General features: G+C 39.2%; 1 protein-coding gene across 7 annotated transcripts in view; it reads left to right on the forward strand.

The window, feature by feature from the left end:
* The window catches only part of MAST4 (microtubule associated serine/threonine kinase family member 4), a 749,251-nt gene that overhangs the window by 657,296 nt on the left and 65,056 nt on the right, over positions 1–26,899 (forward strand). For all 7 annotated transcript variants that reach the window (XM_089653476.1, XM_089653475.1, XM_089653479.1 and 4 more), the window contains 4 exons: positions 4,512–4,720; positions 7,820–7,958; positions 14,366–14,498; positions 17,639–17,804. In XM_089653476.1, the coding sequence (XP_089509602.1) occupies positions 4,512–4,720; positions 7,820–7,958; positions 14,366–14,498; positions 17,639–17,804 (647 nt within the window). The remainder of the gene's footprint in view (positions 1–4,511; positions 4,721–7,819; positions 7,959–14,365; positions 14,499–17,638; positions 17,805–26,899) is intronic.

Here is a 26,899-nt window from a genome sequence, read left to right on the forward strand (position 1 = left end):
TACTTATATAGTGGCGTCAATTTATGGAGCGCTTTACACATATGTATATTATTCATTCACATCAGTCCCTAACTCTCACGGATCATACAATGTAAGGTCCCTAAGTCACATTCATACATTTACTTACTAGGACCAATTTAGATAGGAGACAATTAACCTTCCAACATGTCTTTGGATTTTAAACTGAATGGGTAGTTTTACAAGGTGAGGCTTCACATAGACTTTAACCCCTTGACGCTTACGTAACACAAATATGCGGCCTCACAGAACTGGGCTTTTTTCTGTGGGGCCGCATATTTGCATACCTGTCTTTCTACTGGGAGCTCGCCGCACAGCATGCTCCCAGCACAAACATCGCGGTGTCGCTGAGAGCCCTGGGTCCCGTTCTAACGATCGGGTCCCGAGACTCCCGATTCCGGGTCCCGGGACTCCCGATTCCGGGTCCCGGGACTCCCGATTCCGGGTCCCGGGACTCCCGATTCCGGGTCCCGGGACTCCCGATTCCGGGTCCCGGGACTCCCGATTCCGGGTCCCGGGACTCCCGATTCCGGGTCCCGGGTCACATGATCGCTGTGATAGCCTCTGATTGGCTATCACAGTGATCAGTCACCGTACAGCCCAACCCCCTTGTTTTTTTTCTCTCTATGAATGGAGGAGAGAGATACATTGCATCTCTCTAACTCCTGGCATAGAGGAGAAAAAAATGTTTGTAGAAAAAAAAAAAAAGAAACAAAATAAAAAATAAGGAAAACCACCTAGATCAAAGTTTGATCTAGTTCAGTGCCAGGGTAAGTGTTTGGGTCAGGGTCAAAGGTCAGGATTGAAAAAAAAAATTGGTGTGTGTTTTTAGGTAAAAAAAGACAAAAACAAAATGCGCACTATTGTTTCTGGGCTGTACTACCAGTACAAATAACATACACATATATGGTATCGCTGCGATCGTCAAGAGCTGGAAAATTTATTTTGGATTGTTCTGTGGTGGTAGGTTATGGTAGTAACAAGAAACACACAGCTACATTAAAAAAATAATTTTTTTTTTACTATTTTGGGCCAGTTTTCCTTTGTTGATAAAAAAAATCAAGAGATCTCCATTACCATTTGCCACCAAATGAAAGCCCAATTTGTCCTGAAAAAAAACAAGGTATAATTCACCTGGATGTACAAAGTAGTTGGGATGATATGTACGGTTTTACTAACACATGTCAACGTTGCAAAATTGTGCTTAGGCATTTAGATTTGTTTTACCCTTAGGCGTGAAGGGGTTAAATAAATATACCTAAGCATGCAGCACTCTCATGGAATGCAGCATTTTGGCTGTGGTTGTCATTCCGGTTCTGGCCATTTTGCTGCCTCTCCCAAGGGGAATCATTTACTGTCATCTTGGCAGAAGACTGGGATATGGAACAGAAGATGCTCAAGTTGGTTCCACTTCTTTATCTGATGTATATGTATAGGAGGTCTTGAAGGCATGGCTATACCATTCATCATAAGTGATCTTGTAAGGAAAAGCAAACGTTTTCTTTGGTTTTCACACTATAAGGAGTGTTGATGGGATTGCTCATTTTTTTAAATGATTTTTTAAGATATGCATGTCAAAGAGATCAGTTCTGTGTAAATATCCTTTATATTTATTTTAGAAACATGGTATAGTTTGTGGTTATTCATTCTAAAAGGTGTTTACTTAGTGGAATCTTGCAAATGAAATCTGTTTCTGTCAAAAGATGTTTTTATTGCTGTCTGTGACCTGGCTAAATTGATGTCATTCAACATGAGGGCTGAAGGAGAGAAAATCAACGCAGCATGGATGGAGGAATTTCCCTATTATATTCCAGCAGCTGCAATGCCCGAACAGTGGATACACCCACATGGATGCATTCAATGTTTAACAATTTTCAATTTGGCCACTTCAATTATTTTAATCGACTTTTGTTGAGTCGGGTGGTCCCGACAATGGCAGTATTTCTATAAACAAAAAAAAAATATGACCTGTGTATGGCCAGTTTACTGTCCCTATGATGTCCATACAAGAAAGGGGGAGGGGGGTCTGGAACTGAGGGGAGCTACAGGTAGCAATAAAAACCCCTCCCAGTGATCCAAAATAAAAAAAGGCTTTAACAAAGCATTGATTTTCCTGAAGAAGGCTCACATTTCCTCTACCTGTGTTGCAGGTCACGTTTAATTTGCCACAGTTTAAACAGTGACCTTTTTTTTTTCATAAAGTCAGCCTGTTTCTTGTGGGTCCATCACGACTTGTCTGTACTTTTTCAGGATAATTTATTTCCTGCCGTTTTGGAAAGTAGCAGCTGTTCACCGCACACTGCGGGAAGTTTGGCATGAAAGCAAGCAAGGGGATGTTGTGCAGCCTTTAACTACGTGCAGGAGGTCCAGTATGTTAATTTTATGGATGAGACACGCTTTATCTTATTTGGGGAATTGTTAAAAATCATTAATTGCACAGCTGACAGCTTGTCACTTGTCTGCTCAGCTTCAAAATGTTACTTTTAAAGAACCAACAGCTTGTTTTAAGTTTTCAAAGTTTTCTTTGGGATCTCAGACACTTGTATGTTTGATTTTCAGGGGGTAGGCTGGGGAAGCACAGGGCCATTAAATGTCTACCAGGGGAAGATCAAGGACAAGGGAAAGTTGTGGACAGGAGTGAACATAGACCACTGGGAACAGAGAGTGAAAGCTGATTATGGCTGAATGAAGGGCAAGGAGGCAAAGGGGAAGATGGTTGTTGATGTGGGTTGGGTAGGCAGTGCAGAAGCTTATTGTTGCCGAGGGGCACATGGGAGAAAGGAGTGGCAGTTGATTATGTACCATTGGACGAATTGCTGATCTGGAACAAACATGCAGGCAATGAAGCTGGAAAAGCCTGACCTTCTGTTCTGTGTACTTGAAAACTTGTATAGCATGAAGACAGCAGTACATGGCATTATTTTATATAGAGAAGTCTGTTATCTATAGGAAAGCCTGTAACCTGCTAGCAATCTGCAGAGTGGGACTTTTGCTTTCTGTGTGGAAATAATGGTCTGTCTACAGCGGTCCGACATACTCCCTGCTTCCCCACCGACCTATAGCAGATATACTGCTACAGGGAGGTAGGGGTGCGCAAAATCACGTATATATTCTGCATTTCCAGGTAGGGGGCGTGCGCCCTACCCACGCCGCTATTCATGGCCTTGGCTGTCAATCACCGGGTCCCGACCGGTGATTACTCACCCAGCACCCAGTGATCGAGGAGCATTACCAACGGAGGGAGAGAACTGTAAGTAAACAATACAGTTCTCCCCTCTGTCAGCTCCTGCACACTGCTATGCATGGCTTTATAAGCAGAGCCATGCGAAGCAGTGTGCTTACAGTGAAGCGCACGCTTACAGCACACAGTTACCCTTTTGGTCTCCCCACATGCTAACCCCTTCCTGCCCAGTGTCATTAGTACAGTGTCAGTGCTTTTTATTAGCACTGATCACTGTACAGTATTGGTATCACTAGGGATGTCCGTGACACCAAGTCAGGTCCCCCCAGTGTCAGAATGCCTGCCGCAGTCCCGCTATTACTAGAAAAAATAAAAATAAATCCCAGTATATATACCACCATTTGTAAACCAATTAATTTACACGTATTCGGATTTTTTTTTAGCAAAGACATGTCGCAGAATACATTTTGGCCTAAATTTATGACGAAATGTGATTTTTAAATTTTTTTTTTACTGGACATGTTTAATAGCAAAAAGTCTAAATTATTGTTCTTTCTCTCAAAATTGTCGGTCTTTTTTTCTATACTGCAAAAAATAAAAAACACAGGCAATCAAATACCACCGAAAGAAAGCTCTATTATTGGGAAAAAAAAGGACGTCAATTTAATTTGGGTGCAGTGTTGCATGACCGTGCAACTGTCAGTTACAGTAACGCAGTGCCGTAACACAAAAAATGGCCTATTCAGGAAGTGGGGTAAATCCTCTGGAGAGCAAGTGGCTAGAGCCAGAGCTCTTCAATTAGTAGGGAGCATGTGATTTACTGATTGCAGGCCTATAGGTCTGACTCCGTAATTAGATGTGTCGGTCCTCTGCAGAGGGACCACTGTTTCCCCACAGAGATCAAGGGTTTATTCAGAAAGACCACTGCTTCCCCACAGGGAACAAGAGACCCACTCTGCAGCTATTGGCAAGAGACAGGCTTTTTTAATTAATGTGTCTTTTTTTGGAAAAAAACATAAACAAAAAAACGTTGAACACCTTTTTGTTTTGATGCGTTTGGAATTCAGCTGCTTAAACCTGAAAGTTCAGTTGGAATTTAAGTAAATCAGTTTATAATTTAACAGCTTTACAGTTTAATCTTCTACTATATTTATCCTGTTTTTATCTATATTTGCTTCACTTTTTTTTTGGAAGTCATTTAATAGTTTTACATTAGATGTTTCCTAGGGATGCTGACCTCTCTAATTGCAGCTTGTTTACATGTCAATAAGGGTTAAGTAGAATTCATTACATGGATTTTTCTTGTTTCCAGGGCTGTTTACCTTGTCCGCCATAAGGAAACACGTCAAAGATTTGCAATGAAGAAAATCAATAAACAGAACCTTGTCCTTCGAAATCAGATTCAGCAGGCATTTGTGGAGAGGGACATTTTAACATTTGCAGAGAATCCATTTGTGGTCAGCATGTATTGTTCCTTCGAGACCAAACGCCACTTATGCATGGTCATGGAGTATGTGGAAGGTAAGGCAATACCATTTAATTAAAGATGCTCAGTACACTACATTTTCTATGGTCTATAATTCTTGTTTTATTCCATTGTGAAGGTAACAAAATAAAAGAATCGGATTGATCTGTATGGGCCAAACAGACATTTCTTCTTTCAGACATATATCTTTATTAAGAACATGGCTTAAAAATATTGCAGTTGTTTAAAAGTGCTGTTGGTCATCATACTTTATATCATATAATCTTTTTGTGCTTGTATTTCCAGTTAACACCTGTGGTTGGTGATTGTTATTTTATTGGTCAGCTGTGAACCTGTAGTAATGACCAGGAGACGATCAGTGTAGTTATTGGTATCTGATCACTGTGTTAGTTAAAATGGTCTCAGGGAAAGAAGCTCCTAAATGTTCATTAGAATGTGTATCTAGCCCAGTTTTCTCCCCCTCTTTGTTATAGCTGTAACATGTAGGTGTTTTATTAATTGCTATTACCAAACAACAAAAATAAGGCAGTTGTACTTGCAATTTCATGTTTTCATAGGTAGGATCTACAAAAATTTAAGTAGAACTAAAGGGTAAGACTTTTTTTTTTCGTTTTGGATAGAGTAAGGGATAGTTATAATCCCTTTAAGGTTTATTTTTGCCATATGTACCCCATTGGGGAGATTTCCTTTCGCTTCCTGTCCCTTAACCAAAAGAGGAAGTGAGAGAATCCATGGTTGTCATCATAACTAGTGTCCCCATTGGAAGATTTTTCCTAATCCTTCTCCACTTTATATGAACCTTAAAAAGAAAAGGTCTTTAGTTATAATGTAAACCATATTGACCATACACTTTATATAGAGACCATCACCATCAAAAGTATTTCAGTAAAACTTATCTGTTCTGAAAACAGGAAAATCAGTGTCAGTTGGGTAGACCAAAACAAGTGTCAGACATGACAGATCTCCAAAACCCCAAAACTGTTGTCCTCATGAAAATGTAAATCTGGCAGACATAAGATAAGGTTCAACTGGATCTAAATTCAAATTTACATCTGCTTTATAATTATTTTCCTTTTGTCTTCACCATCCAACAGTACCTGTACTTAGAGCAGTGGTCTCCAAACTGCGGCCTGGGGCCAGATGTGACCCTTTGCTTGCCTTTAACTGGCCCTTAGAGCACTTTTCCACCGGCTGACACCAATGATGGATCGCCATTCCCCCTACTGATGCCTTAAATGGGGCACAGGGGCAGACTGACAACTCATGGGGCCCCTGTGTCCTTGCCCACGCTCAAAAAAGCCTATGAAAAAGGTACCAGGGGCATCTCATGGGGCCCCCTACTGACCCCGGGCACTCGGGCAGTGCCCGAGTTTCCAAATGGTCAGTCTGCCCCTGATGGGGCACTATTCTTCTCATTGATATCAACAATGGGGCGCTATTCCTCCCATTAAAACCAATGATATGGCACTGATGCTGGGGTATTTTCTACTCCCACTGGTGACAGTACAGTCCTCCGAAAGCCTGAAGGACAGTAAACTGGTCCTTTGTTTAGAAAATTTGGAGATGCCTGGCTTAGATAGCAGTTGTGAAAATTCTGTAAAAATCCAAAAATCCCATTTACCTCATTTTTTTTAACTGCAGACAATGTTAAGGGTTTGTTTTTTTTTTGTTTGTTTGTTAGTTTTTGCTTGCATGGGAAAGGTGTACATTTTTTCTACAACTTTATGTCCTGATTATAAATGTCCCTATAACTGCATATAATTACATGCCCGTGTGAATGTGCAAAAAGAAGAAGAGGCGGGGAGGAGGACTTAAAGCAGAATGTTCCCTTTAGGGTGAAGTTCCGCTTTAAGAAATAACCATGCAATTTATGCTGTTTTTTGCTTGTGCTAAAAATTTGTATTTGGCTAGTGGTCTCTGTCCGGTATGTTTTATTATAATGGACAAGCTGCAAAATATAACTTTGCAAAAGCAGCACGGTGTGTGGCCAACATTATGGCTTCTCAGGGCTTATTGGGATGTCGAGCAATACGTTTACAATTGCAAGCCATCTGCATCTATTGAGTGTGGGTGATCTGATGGAGAGAACCTAAAATCCATGTCTACACTTGTGTGCCTTTCCCTACTAGAGTATTGTTAGACCTGCTGCTTTTTGTGATTGTTTCAGCAGGAGCTCTTTGTTCAGGTGCAGCCTAAAACAGTACAACAAAAATATTGCATTGATAATTTTTATAGGCAGCCAAGTGAACCTATTCAGCGTCAAGTATGTTTGATTTGATCTCTGTTGTAATTCTGCAGAATAACGTACTATGTTTAACTATTGTTCAGCTTCCAATAAGACTGCAAAAGAACAATGGCTGCCCTGTCTTCTAAGATTACAGTAACCTTTTGTTACTATAGTAACCAGCAGCGGTGTACACAATATAAACGCTAAATCGTCAAAAGAAATACTAAAGGGGAAATATCAGCATTGTGAGCAGTGTTTACTGTAAGAAAACGTTTGTGATCATGTGCATAGCTTCCTGAGTTGGAGGGACTTTCCTCTTTTCAGATGTAGACCCTCTTTCCTCCACATTTGTCCCTCATTTAGGTCTGATGTATAAACCTGTATAAAAATACACTGTATATCTATCAAAAAGTGTTTTAAGTGCTAAACTCTTCATCCTAGGGAACTTTAAGGGAATGGACACTTGGTACCCCCTATATGTCAAGGGGAAAAGTAGAAAATGCAATACGTTTTGTAACCATCCTAATTGATTGATAGTGGCCAGCCAGCGGCATGGGGTAGCACCCATTTCCCGATATGGTGAGAAGTGCTTCAATTGGACTACTGTTATATTTTTTATGTGGAAAGCTTTAAACTGGTCATAGAAAAGCAAATATTTCAGCAGAGCTCTGCCCTTTTATGAATACTGTGACCTTTTGCCAGACTCCGCCAACTGATGAATGTAGATGTGAAGAATTATCTCTACAGACAATACTGATTAACAGTAACACATGTGGATATGATATATGTTGATGTGTGGAAATTCTTTAGGATATAACAGATTCCATTTTGGGTTCTGATGTTATATATCCATTATGTACTAAGTGCATTGTGTTTGGAAATTTACAATTTGGGTTTTCTCTGGTAGGAGGAGACTGTGCTACGTTACTGAAGAACATGGGACCTCTGCCTGTGGACATGGCACGGATGTATTTTGCAGAAACTGTTCTCGCTCTGGAATATTTACACAACTATGGCATTGTACACAGAGATTTAAAGCCAGACAAGTATGTTTAAACGTCTAGTTTTGTGAAAAGCTGAATGTTGCTCTTTGTTAGTTGTGTGGACAACTTGTGTTGTGATTTTGGTTCATAGACAGACTAGTTATAACTTTTATTTTGGCACAATATGTTTTTTCATACATTCATTAATATGTATTAACAGAAAGCAAAACACAAAAGTTCATAAATACTTTATGACTGCTTCCGTCTTGGTTTAAGACAAATCTCCACTTTTTTTGCCTGTTGAATTTACCGTGTTCCACAATGGTTAAAAATAATTAAAATTCAATTCCAGGAACAAAAACTTTATATGTATTTTTCAGTGGCTGCAAAGGATATCATTCAATTTTTTTGTGCACCAAATTCCTTTCCATATCCAGTTATTATCTTGTAAAATTAGCTGTGACATCACCACTGTGCTGCACCTGTTCAGATAACAGATCTGTGGATGACACCCACCCACTACAGACTGTCTTCAGAAAACTACAGGAGAGGTGGAGACATGACCAGTCACCCTACACTTGAAGAGAGAGCGCTATTACTGGTCTTTATTACAGGAGGTACCTGCACAGAGGCAAAGTTTCACAATGGATTATTGCTCAAATCTGGAAAAAAATACACAAATCACACCAAGATTCAAGTAAAAATGTACACTCACCTGCCACTTTATTAGGTACACCTTGCTAGTGCCAAGAAAATATCCCCCAGGCCATTACACCACCAGCACCAGCCTGAACTGTTGGTACAAGGCAGGATGGATCCTTGCTTTTGTGTTGTTTATGCCAAATTCTGACCCTGCCATCTGAATGTCACAGCTGAACCAGTCTGCCCATTCTCCTCTGACCACTGACATTAACAAATTATTTTCGTACACACAACTGCCGCACACTGGATATTTTCCTTTTTTCGGGCCATTCTTTGTAAACCCTAGAGATGGTTGTGCTTGATTATCACAGTAGCTTTTGAAATACTCAGACTATCCTGTCTAGTACCAACAGCCATGCCATGTTAAAAGTCACTTAAATCCTCCTTTCTTCCCCATTCTGATGCTTAGTTTGAACTTCAGCAAGTCATCTTCACCGTGTCTGCATGTTTAAATGCATTGAATTGTCACCATGTGATTGGCTGATTAGCAATTTTGTTGCCAAGCAATTGAACAGATTTATCTAATAAAGTGGCCAGTGAGTATATATGCCTCTATGTGCCCAAATCATTCACTGCACATTGTGTCATGCAAAAACCACAACTAAACTGCCTACTGCCCTCCCCAGCTGCAAGTGTAAGCAAGACCTAATTTGTTTGCTCATTTGGCTGTACTTCTCCCCCCCCCCCAGTTCATTCTGCATGCCTGCGACCCAAATTCAGCTGACAGAAGGCTAAGGTCCACTGTAGGCTGACATCATTCAGCCAGTCCAGGCTGGAGAAAGATCCTGACTTCAAAATCGGGATCCACCAAGTTCCCTGGACCGGCACCTGGCTCAGCCTCTCCGCGATCTGGTGAGAGTCTGAGCCAGCCGCTCTTGCCCCCCAGCTTGCTGCTCATTAAGCACTGAGAACTGAGCAATCAGCGGTCTTTGATTGCTCAGTTCTCAGTCTTAGAGTAGGTGGGGACAGGTACACCTACCTAGGTAAGTATGATTTAAAAAAAAAACAAAAAAAAAACACTCAACTTTTTTTAAGTTAATCCTTGGTGAATTTTACCACATTTGCCAAGAGTATCTTAGTACTTAATGGACAACTTTCTAAGTAGAAAGGGACAGCATACCTTACTCAAGTACTCAGCTACTGACTGTATGATCTGCAATTTAGGATTTGACACTTTCTCTTTATAAAACCTGTGAAAAGCATATAAATATATGTAGAACTAGTAAACTAAAGCTTGTTCATTGAACAGGACACAATGCAACATTTCTAGAAATATTTATATTGCTATAAATGTGCTACACAGGTACAGAGTTCAGCAGTAATGTAATGTATAACACATTATATAGAAGTGTAGCAATTTGGGATACATAGTATATGTACAGGTTATAGTGGTCTCAGCTACAGAATGTGATATACGGAATAGAACTCATAAAGTAGTGGACCAGAATATGTCATGTAAAGCAAAATTTACACAGCACACTTGACCACTGCATGTGACCTACAAAACAATGTACTGAGCATGCATGAGTGCAGTAGTCCAGACCATGTAACAACAGCACAGTGCAGTGAGTTTATAGAACTCATGTGTCGCTGTAGACCGTACAGACCTATTTTTTGTTTTAGTGTAAAGCTGTCTCTTTGCTAAGTGCTCAATTCATTGACATTTAATTTGTACATTATCATCCAAACACCGTTTTTTCTTTTTTATCACGTTCAAGCAATGTCCTCTGTCCACAGACTTATGTCTCTCCTAAGCTAGGCTACCTTGTTTGAAATTTGTTGGCAGACCCCAAGTCCACATTAAGCTTGCTCACACAGTAAGGCCAGATCATCATTATTTGATGTAATATTTTATTAATTGTCTGTGCGTGGGACCTGCAGCTCGGAAATAAACCCGGAGTGCCCTGCTATTGAAGATTTTCACAAAAGAGAACAATTGCCTTCTCTTCACATTTGCATAGTGCACAGAACTTTATCTGCATGCAAAGCGTGTATGTTGGATGGGTTCTGTGATGATGTCAGTATGGATTAACTGCCGCTTTTGTGAGTGGGGAGCTTAGTGAGATGGAATTACAGAACAAGTGACAGACAGGCAAAGATTGCCCAATTACAGAAGAGAATAAGGAAACCGAATCGGTTGCAGTGTACTTGGCTAATAGTGTGTACAAAAAATTAGCTGTCCTGAGTGATGAACATTTGTTTGGAATTAGCCATAAATGTTACTTTTCATGGTTTTCTGTGGAAAATGAGAGATTTAACGTACAACATTTATCTTAATGATTATATGAGTAATGTCTGTCTGCTTATTAATGAAGAGATGGTCAGTTTTCCACTTTCAGAGTTCATGAACAAGCCACCACACCTCTTTACATTTGATTTTCTTCAATGTTAGTAAATCAAATTCTGGTCTCATTCAGTGGTATTATTTTTGTTTAATTATAGCAATTCTATACTTAAATTCTGGTTTACAGCTCTGTTGCTGGGACATAAAAACATTGAGTAATAGACGGAAGAGAGTCCAGATTGGGTAATCCTCCACAGATATGTTAACATATATAGGTCCTCTTTAAAAAAAAAAAAAAAAAAAAAAAGGTTTGGCTGCAATACATATTGTTCGGTCCTCACAGATAATGTAAGCAAAGGAGACATTCAAATGCATGATGACCCTCTTTTCTTCATACATATTTGGGAGAACCCAGTCTTTTCTGTGAACAGGCCCAAAATTGATAATATACAAGAGATAACCTTTGTAGTTTAAATGATAATGATACAGGGGATAAAAGTTTGAGTCCAGACCTACTAGCCGGTCACAAAACTTACTCTTCACCAGTTGCCCCACTCAACCTTGCCCAAGTCCGCCCCCAAACCCCACCCGACCCACCCCAACCCTGCCCCCAACCAAGCCCCCCTTAAAGCTTATGAAATTACATTTTTCTTTAGAATAAAGAGTCCAAAATATAAAACTGTACACAGTAATGTATATCCCAGCTCTCCTGTACTCCATTATAGTGATATGACATGTATACAGTAATGTATATCCCAGCTCCCCTGCACTACATTATAGTGATATGACATGTACACAGTTATGTATATCCCAGCTCCCCTGTACTCCATTGTAGTGATATGACATGTATACAGTTATGTATATCCCAGCTCCCCTGTACTCCATTATAGTGATATGACATGTAAACAGTAATGTATATTCCAGCTCCCCTGTACTCCATTATAGTGATATGACATGTATACAGTAATATATATCCCAGCTCCCCTGTACTCCATTATAGTGATATGACATGTATACAGTATGTATATCCCAGCTCCCCTGTACTCCATTATAGTGATATGACATGTATACAGTAATGTATATTCCAGCTCCCCTGTACTCCATTATAGTGATATGACATGTATACAGTAATGTATATCCCAGCTCCCCTGTACTTCATTATAGTGATCACATGTATACAGTAATGTATATCCCAGCTCCCCTGTACTCCATTATAGTGATATGACATGTATATAGTAATGTATATCCCAGCTCCCCTGTACTCCATTATAGTGATATGACATGTATACAGTATGTATATCCCAGCTCCCCTGTACTCCATTATAGTGATATGACATGTATACAGTAATGTATATCCCAGCTCCCCTCTACTCCATTATAGTGATATGACATGTATATAGTAATGTATATTCCAGCTCCCCTGTACTCCATTATAGTGATATGAAATGTATATAGTAATGTATATCCCAGCTCCCCTGTACTCCATTATAGTGATATGACATGTACACAGTAATGTATATCCCAGCTCCCCTCTACTCCATTATAGTGATATGACATGTATACAGTAATGTATATCCCAGCTCCCCTGTACTCCATTATAGTGATATGACATGTATACAGTAATGTATATCCCAGCTCCCCTCTACTCCATTATAGTGATATGACATGTATACAGTAATGTATATCCCAGCTCCCCTCTACTCCATTATAGTGATATGACATGTATACAGTAATGTATATCCCAGCTCCCCTGTACTCCATTATAGTGATATGACATGTATACAGTAATGTATATCCCAGCTCCCCTCTACTCCATTATAGTGATATGACATGTATACAGTAATGTATATCCCAGCTCCCCTCTACTCCATTATAGTGATATGACATGTATACAGTAATGTATATCCCAGCTCCCCTCTACTCCATTATAGTGATATGACATGTATATAGTAATGTATATTCCAGCTCCCCTGTACTCCATTATAGTGATATGAAATGTATATAGTAATGTATATCCCAGCTCCCCTGTACTCCATTATAGTGATATGACATGTACACAGTAATGTATATCCCAGCTCCCCTCTACTCCATTATAGTGATATGACATGTATACAGTAATGTATATCCCAGCTCCCCTGTACTCCATTATAGTGATATGACATGTATATAGTAATGTATATCCCAGCTCCCCTGTACTCCATTATAGTGATATGACATGTATACAGTAATGTATATCCCAGCTCCCCTGTACTCCATTATAGTGACATGACATGTATACAGTAATGTATATCCTAGCTCCCCTGTACTCCATTATAGTGATATGACATGTTGTATATACAGTACTTACTCCTAGTCCCTCCGAGTCCCCCGCGGCGGTGGAGAGGGTGTCTCTTCTCAGCGGAGGAGAGCGGTCCTCTCCTGCATCTGTCCCCTCAGCGGCGGTGCCGCAGAAGCTGGAAACCCGGAAGTTGTAAACCGGAACTCGGCTTCACAATGAGGCTTGGAGCGCAGGTGCAGTCGCTCCATGCTTCATCTGTGCTCGCCGCTCGCCACAGAGGAATCTCTTCTTGCATTTGGCGAGCTGCTTTTTCAAGCCCTGCTCTAGAATACCAATTAGTGGTATATGTACTGCAGGAAAGGGTGGGGACACCTTTCTACTTAAGTAAACTCACAAAACCGCTTGAAAGTGTTAGCAAAAAGTAACCTATAACACTAATCTGAGTAAATATTAAGTAAATATTCGCTATTCACAATGACAATGGACAGTTTTGGAGGGCACATAAATAAATGTACACATGCAAAGGGCTGCATGAGATTAGAAAACACAAACAAGGAGTTGAATTTGCATTAAAAAGGGGTACAGCATTTTAAGTAAAATTATCAGTTAGTTTGTTTGTTCCTTTAATCACAAACATGTTGTACTTGCCTGCTCTGTGTAATTGTTTTGCACAGGGCAGCCCTGATCCTCCTCTTCTTAGGTCTCTCATTGGTGCTTCTGGATCCTCTACCTCAATTGCTATGGGGGCACTCATGCGTGCCCACTCCTGAGCCCCGCTCCATGTGTCTATAAGACACACAGAACAGGCCTCGGCCCCGCCCCCGCCTCCTTGTCATTGCCTCTGATTGACTGCTGCTTTATCTGAACCAATGAGGAACGAGAGAGCCGAAAGAGCCTTGGCTCTAATGCACATTGCTGGATCGGGTTCAGTGAGTATTTAGGGAGGCTTCAGGGGGAGCTGCATATATAAGGTTTTTTACTTTACTGCATAGAATGTATGGAGATAAAAAAAAACTTCTGCCTTTACAACCACTTTAAGTTTGCAAACACTAGGCTATAAACAATTTGTAGAAACTATATTTTTGGTTTGGGGTAAATGTTTTCATAGAGTATTTATGGAGATTAGTATGAAAAATACATCTCTTGGATAGGATGTTTAAATTGTATAAATTGTTGAACCAAGTAAAGTTTATTTTTTGTTTACAGCTTATTGGTAACTTCCATGGGACACATAAAGCTAACTGATTTTGGTCTGTCAAAAGTCGGCCTCATGAGTATGACCACCAACCTGTATGAGGGCCATATTGAGAAGGATGCCCGAGAGTTCCTGGACAAACAGGTTGGGTATATTTACAAATTTGTAATGTGCTGTGTATTTTATTTTGCCTTTTTGTTTTTAAGATTTCAGTTTCTTGTAAGATGTTTTGTTTTGTTTTTTTTTCTTTTTTGCCTTAGCGTCGACATAAAACTAGAACAACAAAAATATGTTAGGGTTGCGCATAGCAATCATCGCAACCAGTCAGATTGCAGCAGTTTTTTTTTTAATATTTCCTTACGTTCAGTTTTTGCAAGTATGCTTTTAAATGTTGTTTTTTAAAGTATATTAATATGGTGTGTGCAAGTTTAATAATTGAAATGAGGGTTGATCAGGCCACGACTGAATGCAGTAATGTAGCTAATGTGAATCAAAATAAGGGATTTTTTTTATGGGGGGGGGTTTCATTTTTTCTATTAATTCAGCCACCTGGACTTTTCCTAGTAGTTTCACAGAAGGCTTCAGTTTAGTTCCCTGCTGGAATTTTCCAGTTTCTCCATCATTAGAGTAAATCTAAGCCAGGTTTTGCTTGTTTCGCCATCTGCTGGTGAAGTCTGGTATGGCAGCTCATAATGTAAATGATGTCTGCCTGAGTGTTGAGAATGGATGCCTTACATGAGAGCCATGGGCAATAGTTAAATTAACAGAAGAGGTTATTCCTAAAGCAAGTCTGTCTTGTAGGAAATTGAGTCATTTAAATATAAATACTTCTTGGTTACAGGTACAGAATTTCCTACTGTTCTTTATTATTCCTATTGTATAGAAGGCAGGGTTATTTTTAGCAGAGATACTTAAAAAATTTTCCTAAAAAATGTTTTCCCTACATTTCCTTTCCTTACCTACCTTTTTAACATGGAGGATATGATTGCAGCTGACTGATGTTTTTAGACAGCAGAATAAAGAACTAGGTTAGACTGATATTCTCTGTAGACTAAAATTGGCGCTTATGATGCATTGTACAATTAAGGGTGCTAAAATCTTAGCCATGGTCCATTTGCTTTCTTCATGGCTCATTACTGTTTGTCCACAATCTGTGTATTCTAAAATGAGTTGGAAAAATCCATCTGAACAACGGCTGTACTTGAATTTATGTATAGTCTACTTCACCTTTCCTCCATTGTATTGACACATTTACAAACAGTTCACCATTTACTACTTATAACTGAAAATAAATCCTGTTCTTTACGATTCTAAACAGCAAGTGTATATCAAATTTATAATCCACAGGCACTAATCTGTTTCTTTAAGCCATATTATTATCCAAAGACTTAGTAGTTTTGTTTTTTTTTGTTTGCTTTTTTGTTTCTTTTATCTTGTTAAATTTGCTAACTAAAAGTGAATGTTTATTTGTTTTAACCTGCTTGGTTGTTGTAAAAAACGTATATTGGCAGGTTGTGTACTTGCTGTAATTAAGCATCCGTTTCTCATCCATCACTTGTCAGGGAACCTAAGGACCGTGCTTAATGTTTATATATGCTGAGCGCGCAGGGATGAGGCACAAGGAATGTTTATCAAACAGAAAGCTGAAATAGATCGCTTTATTTTCCACTTGACCAAAATTCTCCCTGCTGATAGAAATAATTCAAAAAGCATGGATCTATAAAAATTTTACATAAAAAGATAAAAACCATGGAGGAACTCAAAAAAACTAAAATAAATTATATAAACCAGGGTAAATGTTTTCATAATCCAATGCAATCAAACCTAAGTGTCATTTGAAGTAACAAGCAAAAAGAAAGGGAACTTGTAGTTATGTTCTCTACTTTTAAGTATACTCCTTTTATGCTTCATTAGAAAATTAGACACCTGTGAAAAAAATCTCTTGTAGTTCAAAGCTAAAATTGATAATTATAGTGCTTTGTAGAACAAAGGGTTTGATCTGGTAGTCTCCATATGAGCTTACACTTAAGAAAATAAAACATTAAAAATGTTCAGAATTTGAGTTAGCTATGACCATTTGGAGAATGGTTGTAAAACAGGCATCTAGAGGAGCCGGTGAGCTGGAAAATTTGGACAAGTTTTCTTATTATTTCTTATTATAAATGGACTAAGGAAGTATTGAGGCTCCTATGCCGATCTCCTTTTCTGGAAATACTAGTTTCTAGCTTGACATGCTGATTGTCAAGTTTCAGTAATTTCAGGCCTTGGTTACAGGGGTTTCAGATTGTAGAAGAGCAGTGTGTACAGGAAGGATTTACAGGGCATTTGCAAGGTTTTCACCATCTCAGAGCAGCCTTCATCTCCAGTATTGGAAGTTAAACAGAGCCCAATTGGAACACAGGCTGCCATTTTGAACAAGCAGCTAACTGGCTTCAGTAGTATTTAAAACACAATTAAAGCCTGTCAGCAGTTTTTTTTTTAAGTAATACCCAGCACTTCCATTTAGAGCTGTGTTTAACATCCTCAGACTAGAGGTGAAGGTTGCTTTGCTGCCCAACACTTGCTAAAAGCTTTGTAAACCTAGGATGACACTGACAATTACATTTCAGGTACTGAGAGGTTTAACTGCTCATCGGTCATGTGTAGTACCCTGAAATTAATGTGCTGCTAACTGTGGTGACTGCCAACAATCAGTTAAATCTCTGTAGCTGTAGCCTAAAAGCTTGCTGTGCACATTGCTTTTATACAAGCTGAAGCCCATGTGGACAACTTCTTGAGCTGGCCAAACACCAGTAGAACAGTAGAATTTTGTTCCACATTTTTGTTTTAAGAACATTTGTTTGATTCTCTAATCATTAGTGGTTTCAAATCAAAGTTCATATCTACTGCAGTGACAAGAAAACTTGAAGGAACAGGGTGGTAAGTTTTTCTTCAAAAGAATTTCTAACATTGCTTGTTGTCTTCATTTGGGAAAGTGTATTCACTCCAAAAATTAATGGTAAAAGCTAATGAAATTTTGAAGTACTTTCAAATGGTATTCTTCAAGTCATTGAATGTACTAAAAATGTTTGTATGAGCATTTGTTTGAAAATCTATTCGTGTATGACCAGCTTCAGACTTTCTGACCCAGACCAGGTATGCACGTTTGCTTATTCATTGCTTTTCTATGTATAGTACACACTGTTCAGTATACAGAGTCTATAATATTAAAGGTTTCCTTTTTAGGTGAACATTGAGGCCTGTGCTGTTTGGGTGATAATTGTTTTTTTTTCTTTGCTTTTTAGGTCTGTGGCACCCCAGAATATATTGCTCCAGAGGTGATTTTGAGGCAAGGTTATGGGAAGCCAGTTGACTGGTGGGCAATGGGAGTTATCCTGTTTGAATTTCTGGTTGGTTGTGTCCCGTTCTTTGGAGATACCCCAGAAGACTTGTTTGGACAGGTTATCAGCGGTATGTAGAAGAATAATTTGGATATTAATAATATTTACTGTATTGTCGTAGGCTTTGTATTTACTATTATTGTAGTGCTTCTTTCTAGTCATCTAATAGTTAAGTGTGCTTGTTTTGAACACTTTATTTCTTTTAATATACCTAAGTAAATCATTCATGTTTGCAAGTACAACCCTTCATCTTTTTACCTTTCATGTCCTATCCTTTGAGACATTGTCTGAGGTTGGGCAGGTGACACAAAAACAGGGATCACACCTCTAGGAATCCCCGATTGTCAAGGTGAAGAGCCAGATTAATTATTTAAATCAGCGAGAAAACACATTTTTTAAAAATATTTAAATCGTGACAATAATGGTAAGACTGAATATTTAGTTTCTTGTATAAGCCTAGTCCTGACCAGTCAGCTTTTTAATTTTACCTTTTGAATCCAAAAGCAATTGAATATTTAGTCATTATTTCCATCTGGCAAGCAAGCTTTTCCCCCCGTGGTTAAATATGGATGTCCTTGTCCTGTGATTGTGCCTGTTTGTAGGAAGTATAGACATCTCTGGTGCTACCATAATACTATTCACAAAGAAAACCAAAAATCTATGTACCTACCATTTTGCTACCATAATACTATTCACAAAGAAAAGAAAAAAATCTCTCTACTTACCATTTTATCTCATCAGAGGTTGCTGAAATCAATTGTAGATACTGTAAATTCAGTAGAACAACCAAGATGTGCAAAGTGCAGTACACCATATGTTTCACACATCTATTTTTATGTAAAAGAGATCAATGAGAGATGTTTGGTTGGTTTACTGCGTTTTACTGAAAGTCGTACAGAATAAGCAAGTAGAGGGTTAACCCCACGATTTAATAAGAACAACAATTTAAAGAAATGGATAGTATTTTGAATATTTTTTTCTTTGACTGTAATGTAAATATATTTTTAATAGCTGTTAAATTTTAATTATCACTTATATTTTCAAGTTATTATTCTTAGGTGGTAGCTCTAGAGATGTGGTGCAGTGTCTGTATACAGCTTTTTTGCTTATTTTGAAATCATGGATCCACCATGCCTCAATGGCTTTCTTCTGGTGTCCATGTTGTTGGAGACAGTACAGAGGAGGAAAGGCACATATACTCATCCTGTCTACAGAATTGATTTAGCTGTTCTGCCATATGTTTTGCATGCCTGGCTTCTAATTAACAACAAATAGGGGGGATTTCCTAAAACTGGAGCTCACAGAATGTAGTACAGCTCTGAATAGAACCCAATCTGCTTCTGGGTTTTATTGTCAAAGCTTAATTGAACAAGCTCAAGTTTTGAAGCTGATTGGTTACTGTGCACAGCTGCACCAGATTCCCCCCATAGTGTATTACAGGCCGTGCTCAGTTTGTGTAATGTATACTACATGTAGTTGTCAGCAAATAGGTGGAAAAACCTGTAACGGATGCATCAAATATTAGTATCTTCTTCTTTCATCAATTTTCTATACACTCCATTCTCTCGCCCAATACTGCTCTTTAAGCATTCCGGTTCTACTGCATGCACGGTTCCTCCCCAGCCCCTCTAAATACTTTCCTGAGCCTGATCTAGATCCCATGCTGTGCCTCAGAGCAGCAGATCTACCATTTCTCTTGTTCCTCATTGGCTCAGATACAGCAATGAAAGCCAATGACAAGGGAGTGGGGGACTGGGCGAGCAATCTGCCTGTGCCACTTGATACAGGGGGACTGGGCGAGCAATCTGCCTGTGCCACTTGATACAGGGAGGCTTGGGATTGAGCCTGCAAGTGTGACACCATGGGCAGCACTTCCTATGGTAGCACACCAAGAATAGGAGGAGCCAGGAGCACTGGCGGGGCACTTGAGAAGAGGAGGATTGGGGCTGCTCGGTGCAAAACCATTGTACAGCATGGGTAAGTATAACATGCTGGTTATTAAAAAAAATATATCATTTAGAATTACTTTAATCACCATGCTGTAGTGTTGGTTCTGGACTAAGTTGTGGTTTGGCTGCAATAGTGGGCAAAGACTTGACTGTTTTCTATCAGATAAAGGCAGTTAAATGCAAGTAATTATAGTATTCTAACCTCGTAAATTTAGCAGGTTGCTTGGAGGTTAGTTTTATTATCCATTTGGTTTTAGCACTGTAAAGGTTATCAGTGATATACAATGTCCAGCAACCCATTTCAATTTCAGATTTCAGGTTACTGGAGTCAGATATATTAAGAGAGGCATCCTTGTTGGTTTAGAGTTACTATGATTTACACATCACATCTTATTGAATAAGCATGAAAATGTACCAGTAGGTTTGTGGCGTTTTAATATGTTGGGATAAATTGCTTCACATACAATAATTATATTGTGTTCTGAGCAAATTTCTCTACTATTTTCCTCTGTGAGTTATGGCCGTTTAGCTCCTAGTATTACATTTTCACAGTGTGATATAAAATAATTTAGTTCCTCTTTGTGGATAATTCTGTAATTAAGTGTGTTGTCTGAGATTACAATTAGGACTGTGGCTAACACAAGCAGTTCATTATGTGTAAATGGTATAACAGAGCCAGAGCCGCTTATCTGGGATGTATATCCTCTTGGCTCACCACTGGATTACAAGCACTTGGGTACTGTTTGCTGCAAATAAAACAAATAGTCAAATAAACCCTAATGTGACGAACCGGGGCTCTCATAGTAAATAATGCAAAGCAGAAAGCAAACAAAGAGAAATCACAGATTGTTAATGAGTTCACTGAGGGTTATTACAAGGTAATGTTATTTATATAACAGCTGTTCTTCTTTCATTTAAAATTCAATAACCTTTCCGGTGTGAACCTGCAGGCTGACCCCAAGTACCATTACGCAGCTTGTGGCAAAACTAAATGATAATTAAGCAAAATCCCTTATTTCCCTACCTGCTGTTTCCACAAATTTCCCCAATGCATTAACAGGCTAGGGTTGTGCCAGCATGTCTATGATCATAATAGCGTTTTTTCAGCGTAATGAACTGCATGGCGCGTGTGCGCCACAATGCGAAATGCCTAAAACTAGGCAGAATAATAATTTTCATACAATCCATAACTGTTAACTTGAGTGGCAATATTTTTTTATAACATTTTTAATTTTAGTATATATGTTGATTACTAAAAGCAGAGTTTTTTTAAATTAAAATAACAAACATGCTATACTCACCGGCTCTGTGCAGTGGTATAGTACAGAGTGTCCCCGATGCTTCTCTTCTCGGCTCCCCTGCTGGCGATCCTGGCTCCTCTTCTTTGTGTGTCCCCATAGCAAGCTGTTTGTCTATGGGAGCAAATGCTGTCTGCTCACTCCCGACCTGTTTGTCTATGAAGCAGCGCTCCATAGACACACAGCGGGACTTCACCCCGCCCCCCACTTCCTCTTTACTGCTTTTGATTGACAGCAGCAAGAGCCAATGACTCCTGCTGCTGTTTGAGCCCTGTATGATGAGAAAGAGAGGGAGGAGAGAAGAGATGCAGCCACACACAGCACTGATCTCTTCTCCCCTCTTTCCCCTTCACACAGGGAAGGGGGAGCACAGGGAACTTAAAAACATTTTTTCCTTAATGCAAGCAATGCATTAAGCAAAACCGAAATGTTTTTAGGTTTAATATCACTTTCATTTTACAGGTAATCATTTTGTAACACCTTTAGAGTATAAAGGAAAAATACATTGGATATAAAAAGTCTACACACCCCTGTTAAAATGTCAGGCTTTTGTGAAGTCAAAAATGAGACAAAGATAAATAATTTCAGAACTTTTTCCACCTTTTAATGTAACCTATAAAATGTACAACTCAGTTGAACAACAAACTTAAATCTTTTAGGTGGATGCAAATATAAAGAAAAAACTAAAATTTTGTGGTTGCATAAGTGTGTACACCCTTAAACTAATACTTTGTAGAAGCACCTTTTGATTTGATTTCAGCCCTCAAGTCTTTTTTGGCTATGTCTCTATCAGTATGGCATATCTTGACTTGGCAATATTTGCCCACTCTTTCTTGCAAAAACACTCCAAATCTGTCAGATTGTGAGGGCATCTCCTGTGCACAGCCCTCTTCAGATCACCCCACAGATTTTCGATCGGATTCAGGTCTGGGCATTCCAAAATTTTAATCTTCTTCTGGTGAAGCCATTCATTGGTTGATTTGGATGTATGCTTTGGGTCATTGGCATGCTGAAAGATGAAGTTCCTCTTCATGATCAGCTTTCTAGCAGAAGCCTGAAGGTTTTGTGCCAATATTGACTGGTATTTGGAACTGTTCATAATTCCCTCTACCTTAACTAAGGTCCCAGTTCCAGCTGAAGAAAAACATCCCCAGAGCATGATACTGCCACCACCATGCTTCACTGTGGGTATGGAGTTCGTTTGATGTGCAGTGTTGTTTTTGCACCAAACATATCTTATGGAATTATGGCCAAAAAGTTTAACCTTGGTTTCATCAGACCATAACACATTTTCCCACATTTTTACTTTTGGGAGAATTCAGATGTGTTTTAGCAAAATTTAGCCGGGCTTGAATGTTTTGGTTTTTTTTCATAAGAAAAGGTTTCCATCTTGCCACTCTACCCCATAGCCCAGACATATGAAGAATACGGAAGATTGTTGTCACATGTACCACACAGCCAGTACTTGCCAGATATTCCTGAAGCTCTTTTAATGTTGCTTTAGGCCTCTTGGCAGCCTCCCAGACCAGTTTTCATCTTGTCTTTTCATCAATTTTGGAAGGATTTCCAGTTCTTGGTAATGTCACTGTTGTGCTATATTTTCTCCACTTGATAAGGACTGTCTTCACTGTGTTCCATGGCATATCTAATGCCTTGGAAATTCTTTTGTACCCTCCTCCTGATACCTTTTAACAAAGAGATCCCTCTAAAGCTTTGGAAGCTCTCTGTGGACCATGGCTTTTGCTGTAGGATGTGACTAAGAAAATGTCAGGAAAGACCTACTAGAACAGCTGAACTTTATTTGGGGTTAATCAGAGGCACTTTAAATAATGGCAGGTGTGTATTGACTCCTATTTTAACATGATTTTGAATGTGATTGCTAAATTCTGAACACAGCTACATCCCCAGTTATAAGAGGGTGTGCACACTTATGCAACCACATTATCTTAGTTTTTATGTTTACTCCCCCCCCCCCCCCAAGAAAAAAAGATGTCAGTTTGTTTTTCAATTGAGTTGTACAGTTTGTAGGTCACATTAAAGGTGGAAAAAGTTCTGAAATGGTTTATCTTAGCCTCATTTGTTTACATCACAGAAACCTGACATTTTAACAGGGGTTTGTAGACAATTTATATCCACTGTACATATTAAATGTGATTTGTGATATTAGAATATTTAATTTATTGTATCATCTGTCTTTTATGTCATATTTGTCTATTAATAGAAATCTGAGGGTACTAGTATAGTTATCATGTAGACCTAAACGTGTCATAGCCAACTATACTGTGTATTTCTTCCCCCTCCCTAATCCTCTTTATTCCTTGGAACAAAATTTAACTTAAGGGCTATTACAAAACATTAGGAATAAGTTCACACTGCCTTGTACACATACTATTACGCTAGAGTGTGTATATGTGTGTGTATATATATATATATATATGTGTGTGTGTGTGTGTGTATGTATGTGTGTGTGTGCATATGTATATGTATATATATATAGATATATATATATATATATATATATATATATATAATGATCATTTTATTTTTTTTTTCTTATTGAGCTTTAGCGGTAAAGGTGGTTATGCAAGAAAGTTGTAAAGTAAGGCCTTGATACACTAATTTGTAAAAGGATTTTATATATATATATATATATATATATATATATAAACAACTGACCTTGTTAGTCTGCCCATTTCAACACCGTGGACTTTAATGGTCTGAGAAGGCTATCCACAAGATTTTTGTGTGTTTCTTGTGAATCAGTGCATATTCAGCCAAACAGCATTTGTGAGGTCTAATTCATGCCAAAATCCTCCACACCAAACACATCAAATAATATTTTTATGGATCTGACTTTGTGAACAGTCATGCTGGAATAGAAAAGAGTCTTCTGCAGGCTGATGTCAGAAGGTTGGAAGTGTTCCCTTTTTTTTAAATGTCTTTGTATGATGTATTCACACATTCTACATACACAGTACCCTTTACTGAAAACAGTTGAACTCAATAATTTCAAACTGTTTCTCCATACTTTTGGCCATATAGTTAAGTATGGTGGTCAGGTGTCCAAAAACTTGGCTGTACAGTGTATCAGTGTGCAAAAATAAAATTGCTGCCTCATAAATATTTACTGCTATAAATATAATTTCATATATTTAAAATGTATTTCAGAAAATGTAAATAATATGGTTAAAAGAGAAGTATGGCATTTGGAAAAAAAATGATGCTCACCTAAGTGAATGCAGCATTGATTCGATGCTGCATCTGTCCCCGGTTGGCTTTGCACTGAGAACTGAGCAATCAAAGACCACTGATCACTTGGTTCTCAGCATTCTGTTAGCAGAGAGCCATGGATTGCTAGTCTTCAGCTCTCTGCTTTGACCCATTCCATTGTTGCAAAGAGTATTCTTACATATACAGTTAGGTCCATATATATTTGGACACAGGCACAATTTTCATACTTTTGACTCTGTATGGCACCAGAATAAATTAGAACAAAACAATCCAAATTAATTTGAAGTGCAGACTTTCAGCTTTAATTCAAGGGGTTGAACATAAATATCAAGTACAAATTTTAGGAACTGCAACTATTTTTATACACAGTCCCTCCATTTTCAGGGACTCAAATGTAATTGGACAAATTATTATTATTATATTATTATTATACAGTATTTATAAAGCGCCAATGGTTCGCTCAGAGCTGTACATTACAAAGGGGGACAGAACATGTGACAGAACAATACCAATACAATGCAAAACATGAGGGGATTGAGGGCCCTGCTCTTTCGAGCTTACAATCTAGGAGGGAGGGGATGGTGACACAGGAGGAAATAAGTGTGGGGGATGGAGTGGTAGGAAGAGTGGAGGAGGTCGGCAAGTTAGCAGGGGGTGGGGTAGGCTTCCCTAAAGAGATGGGTTTTCAGGGTGCGCCTAAAGGAGAGGAGAGTAGGTGATAATCTGATGGGTTGGGGCAGGGAGTTCCAGAGGATGGGAGACACCCTGGAGAAGTCCTGGAGGCGGGCATGGTAGGAGGAGACCAGGGAACTAGAGAGAAGGAGGTCTTGTGAGGAGCGGAGTGTGTGTGCTGGGCGGTACTTGGATATTAGGTCAGTGAGGTAGTTCGGGGCAGTATGGTGGACAGCTTTGTACGTCAGTGTTAGGATTTTGAATTTGATCCGTTGCGCAATCGGAAGCCAGTGGAGGGATTGGCAGAGGGGGGTGGCGGAAATGGAGTGGTTGGAAAGGTGAATGAGTCTGGCAGCCTTATTCAGGATCGACTGAAGCGGGGATAGCCAGCGGCGAGGCAGGCCAGTGAGGAGGGAGTTGCAGTAGTCGAGTCGTGATATGATGAGGGAGTGGATGAGCTGCTTAGTGGTTTCTGGGGGGACAAATGAATATAATCATAAATAAAATGTTCATTTTTAATATTTTGTTGAGCATCCTTTACTGGCAATGACTGCCTGAATTCTGGAACCCATGGACAGTACCAAAGACTGGGTTTCCTCCTTTCTGATGCTTTGCCAGGCTCTAACTACAGCTGTCTACAGTTCTTTGTGGGTCTTTCAGCCTTTAGTTTTGTCTTCAGCAAGTGAAATGCATGTTCAATTGGGTTGAGATCAGGTGATTGACTCGGCCATTGCAGAATATTCCACTTCTTTTCCTTCAAAAACAGATGACGTTTTGGATCATGAGCTGTTCCAAGCCTTCTCCACACTTTTTTTTTTCTTCCCATCATTCTGAATCTTAGTTTCATCCATCCAAAGAATGGTTTTCCAGAACTGGTCTGGCTTTTTTAGATGTTTTTTGGCAAAGTCTAATCTGGCTTTTCTATTCTTCAGGCTTATGGATGGTTTGTACCTTGGTGAACCCTCTGTATTTGCTCTCGTGAAGTCTCCTCTTGATTATAGACTTTGACAATTATATGCCCACCTCCTGGGGAGTGTCCTTCACTTGTCTGGATGTTGTGAATGGGTTTTTTCTTTACCATAGAGAGGATCCTGCGATCATCCAGCACTGTTGTCTTCCATGCCTTTTTATGTTGCTGAGTTCACCAGTGCGTTCTTTCCTCAGAATGTACCAAACTGTTTATTTGGCCCCCCTTAATGTTGCTGCTATCTTTCTGATGGATTTGTTTAGTTTTTGAAGCCTTACAATGGCCTGTTTCACTTGCATGGACAGCTCCTTTGAACGCATGATATAGGTTCACAGCAATATATTCCAAATACAAATACCACACTTAGAATCAACTCCAGACCTTTTACCTGCTTAATTGATGAAGAAATAACAAAGGAGTAACCCACACTTGGCCATGAAAGAGCTTTTTATTCAATTGTCCAATTACTTTTGGGGAATGGCTAATCTTAAGAGCTGTAATTCCTAAACCCTTCCTCCAATTTGGATGTACATACCCTTTAATTAAACCTGAGAGTGTGCACTTTCAGCCCATATCCATTATATAGCTAAAGCTTGAATATGTTTTGGTAAATACCTAAAAAAATCTAAAATTGTGCCTGTGTCCAAATATATATATCGACCTAACTGTATGCTACGATGTTCTGTATGGGAAGCAAATCCTAATATGAGTGTGTGTTTATCTAGACACCACCATTGTTGTATTTAAAAAGAGTATGGGGAAAAAAAAAACCCGTATATGTTCACCTAGATGGCAGCAGTTTGCTCTGACAGGCATCATCTCTTTCCTCTGCCCCTCCAATGTTCACTGAAGCACTGGACCTGTGGAGGGGGGGTGAGCAGGTTGGCTCAGTGCCACTGAGAGGCTGAACCAACTTCTGGTCACACTTCTGGGCGGATCCCAACATTATTGTCGGGAACCCTACAGAGCCTGGACTGACTCTGTGACATCATCTGACATCTCATGTAGGGTGTTTTGTGTGAAAGTAAAGTATTGTATTGTAAAATTT

Source organism: Staurois parvus, unplaced genomic scaffold (genome assembly GCF_062004578.1).
Source record: "Staurois parvus isolate SC_StPar_1 unplaced genomic scaffold, SC_StPar_1.0 ptg000714l, whole genome shotgun sequence".
Lineage (NCBI taxonomy): Eukaryota > Metazoa > Chordata > Amphibia > Anura > Ranidae > Staurois > Staurois parvus.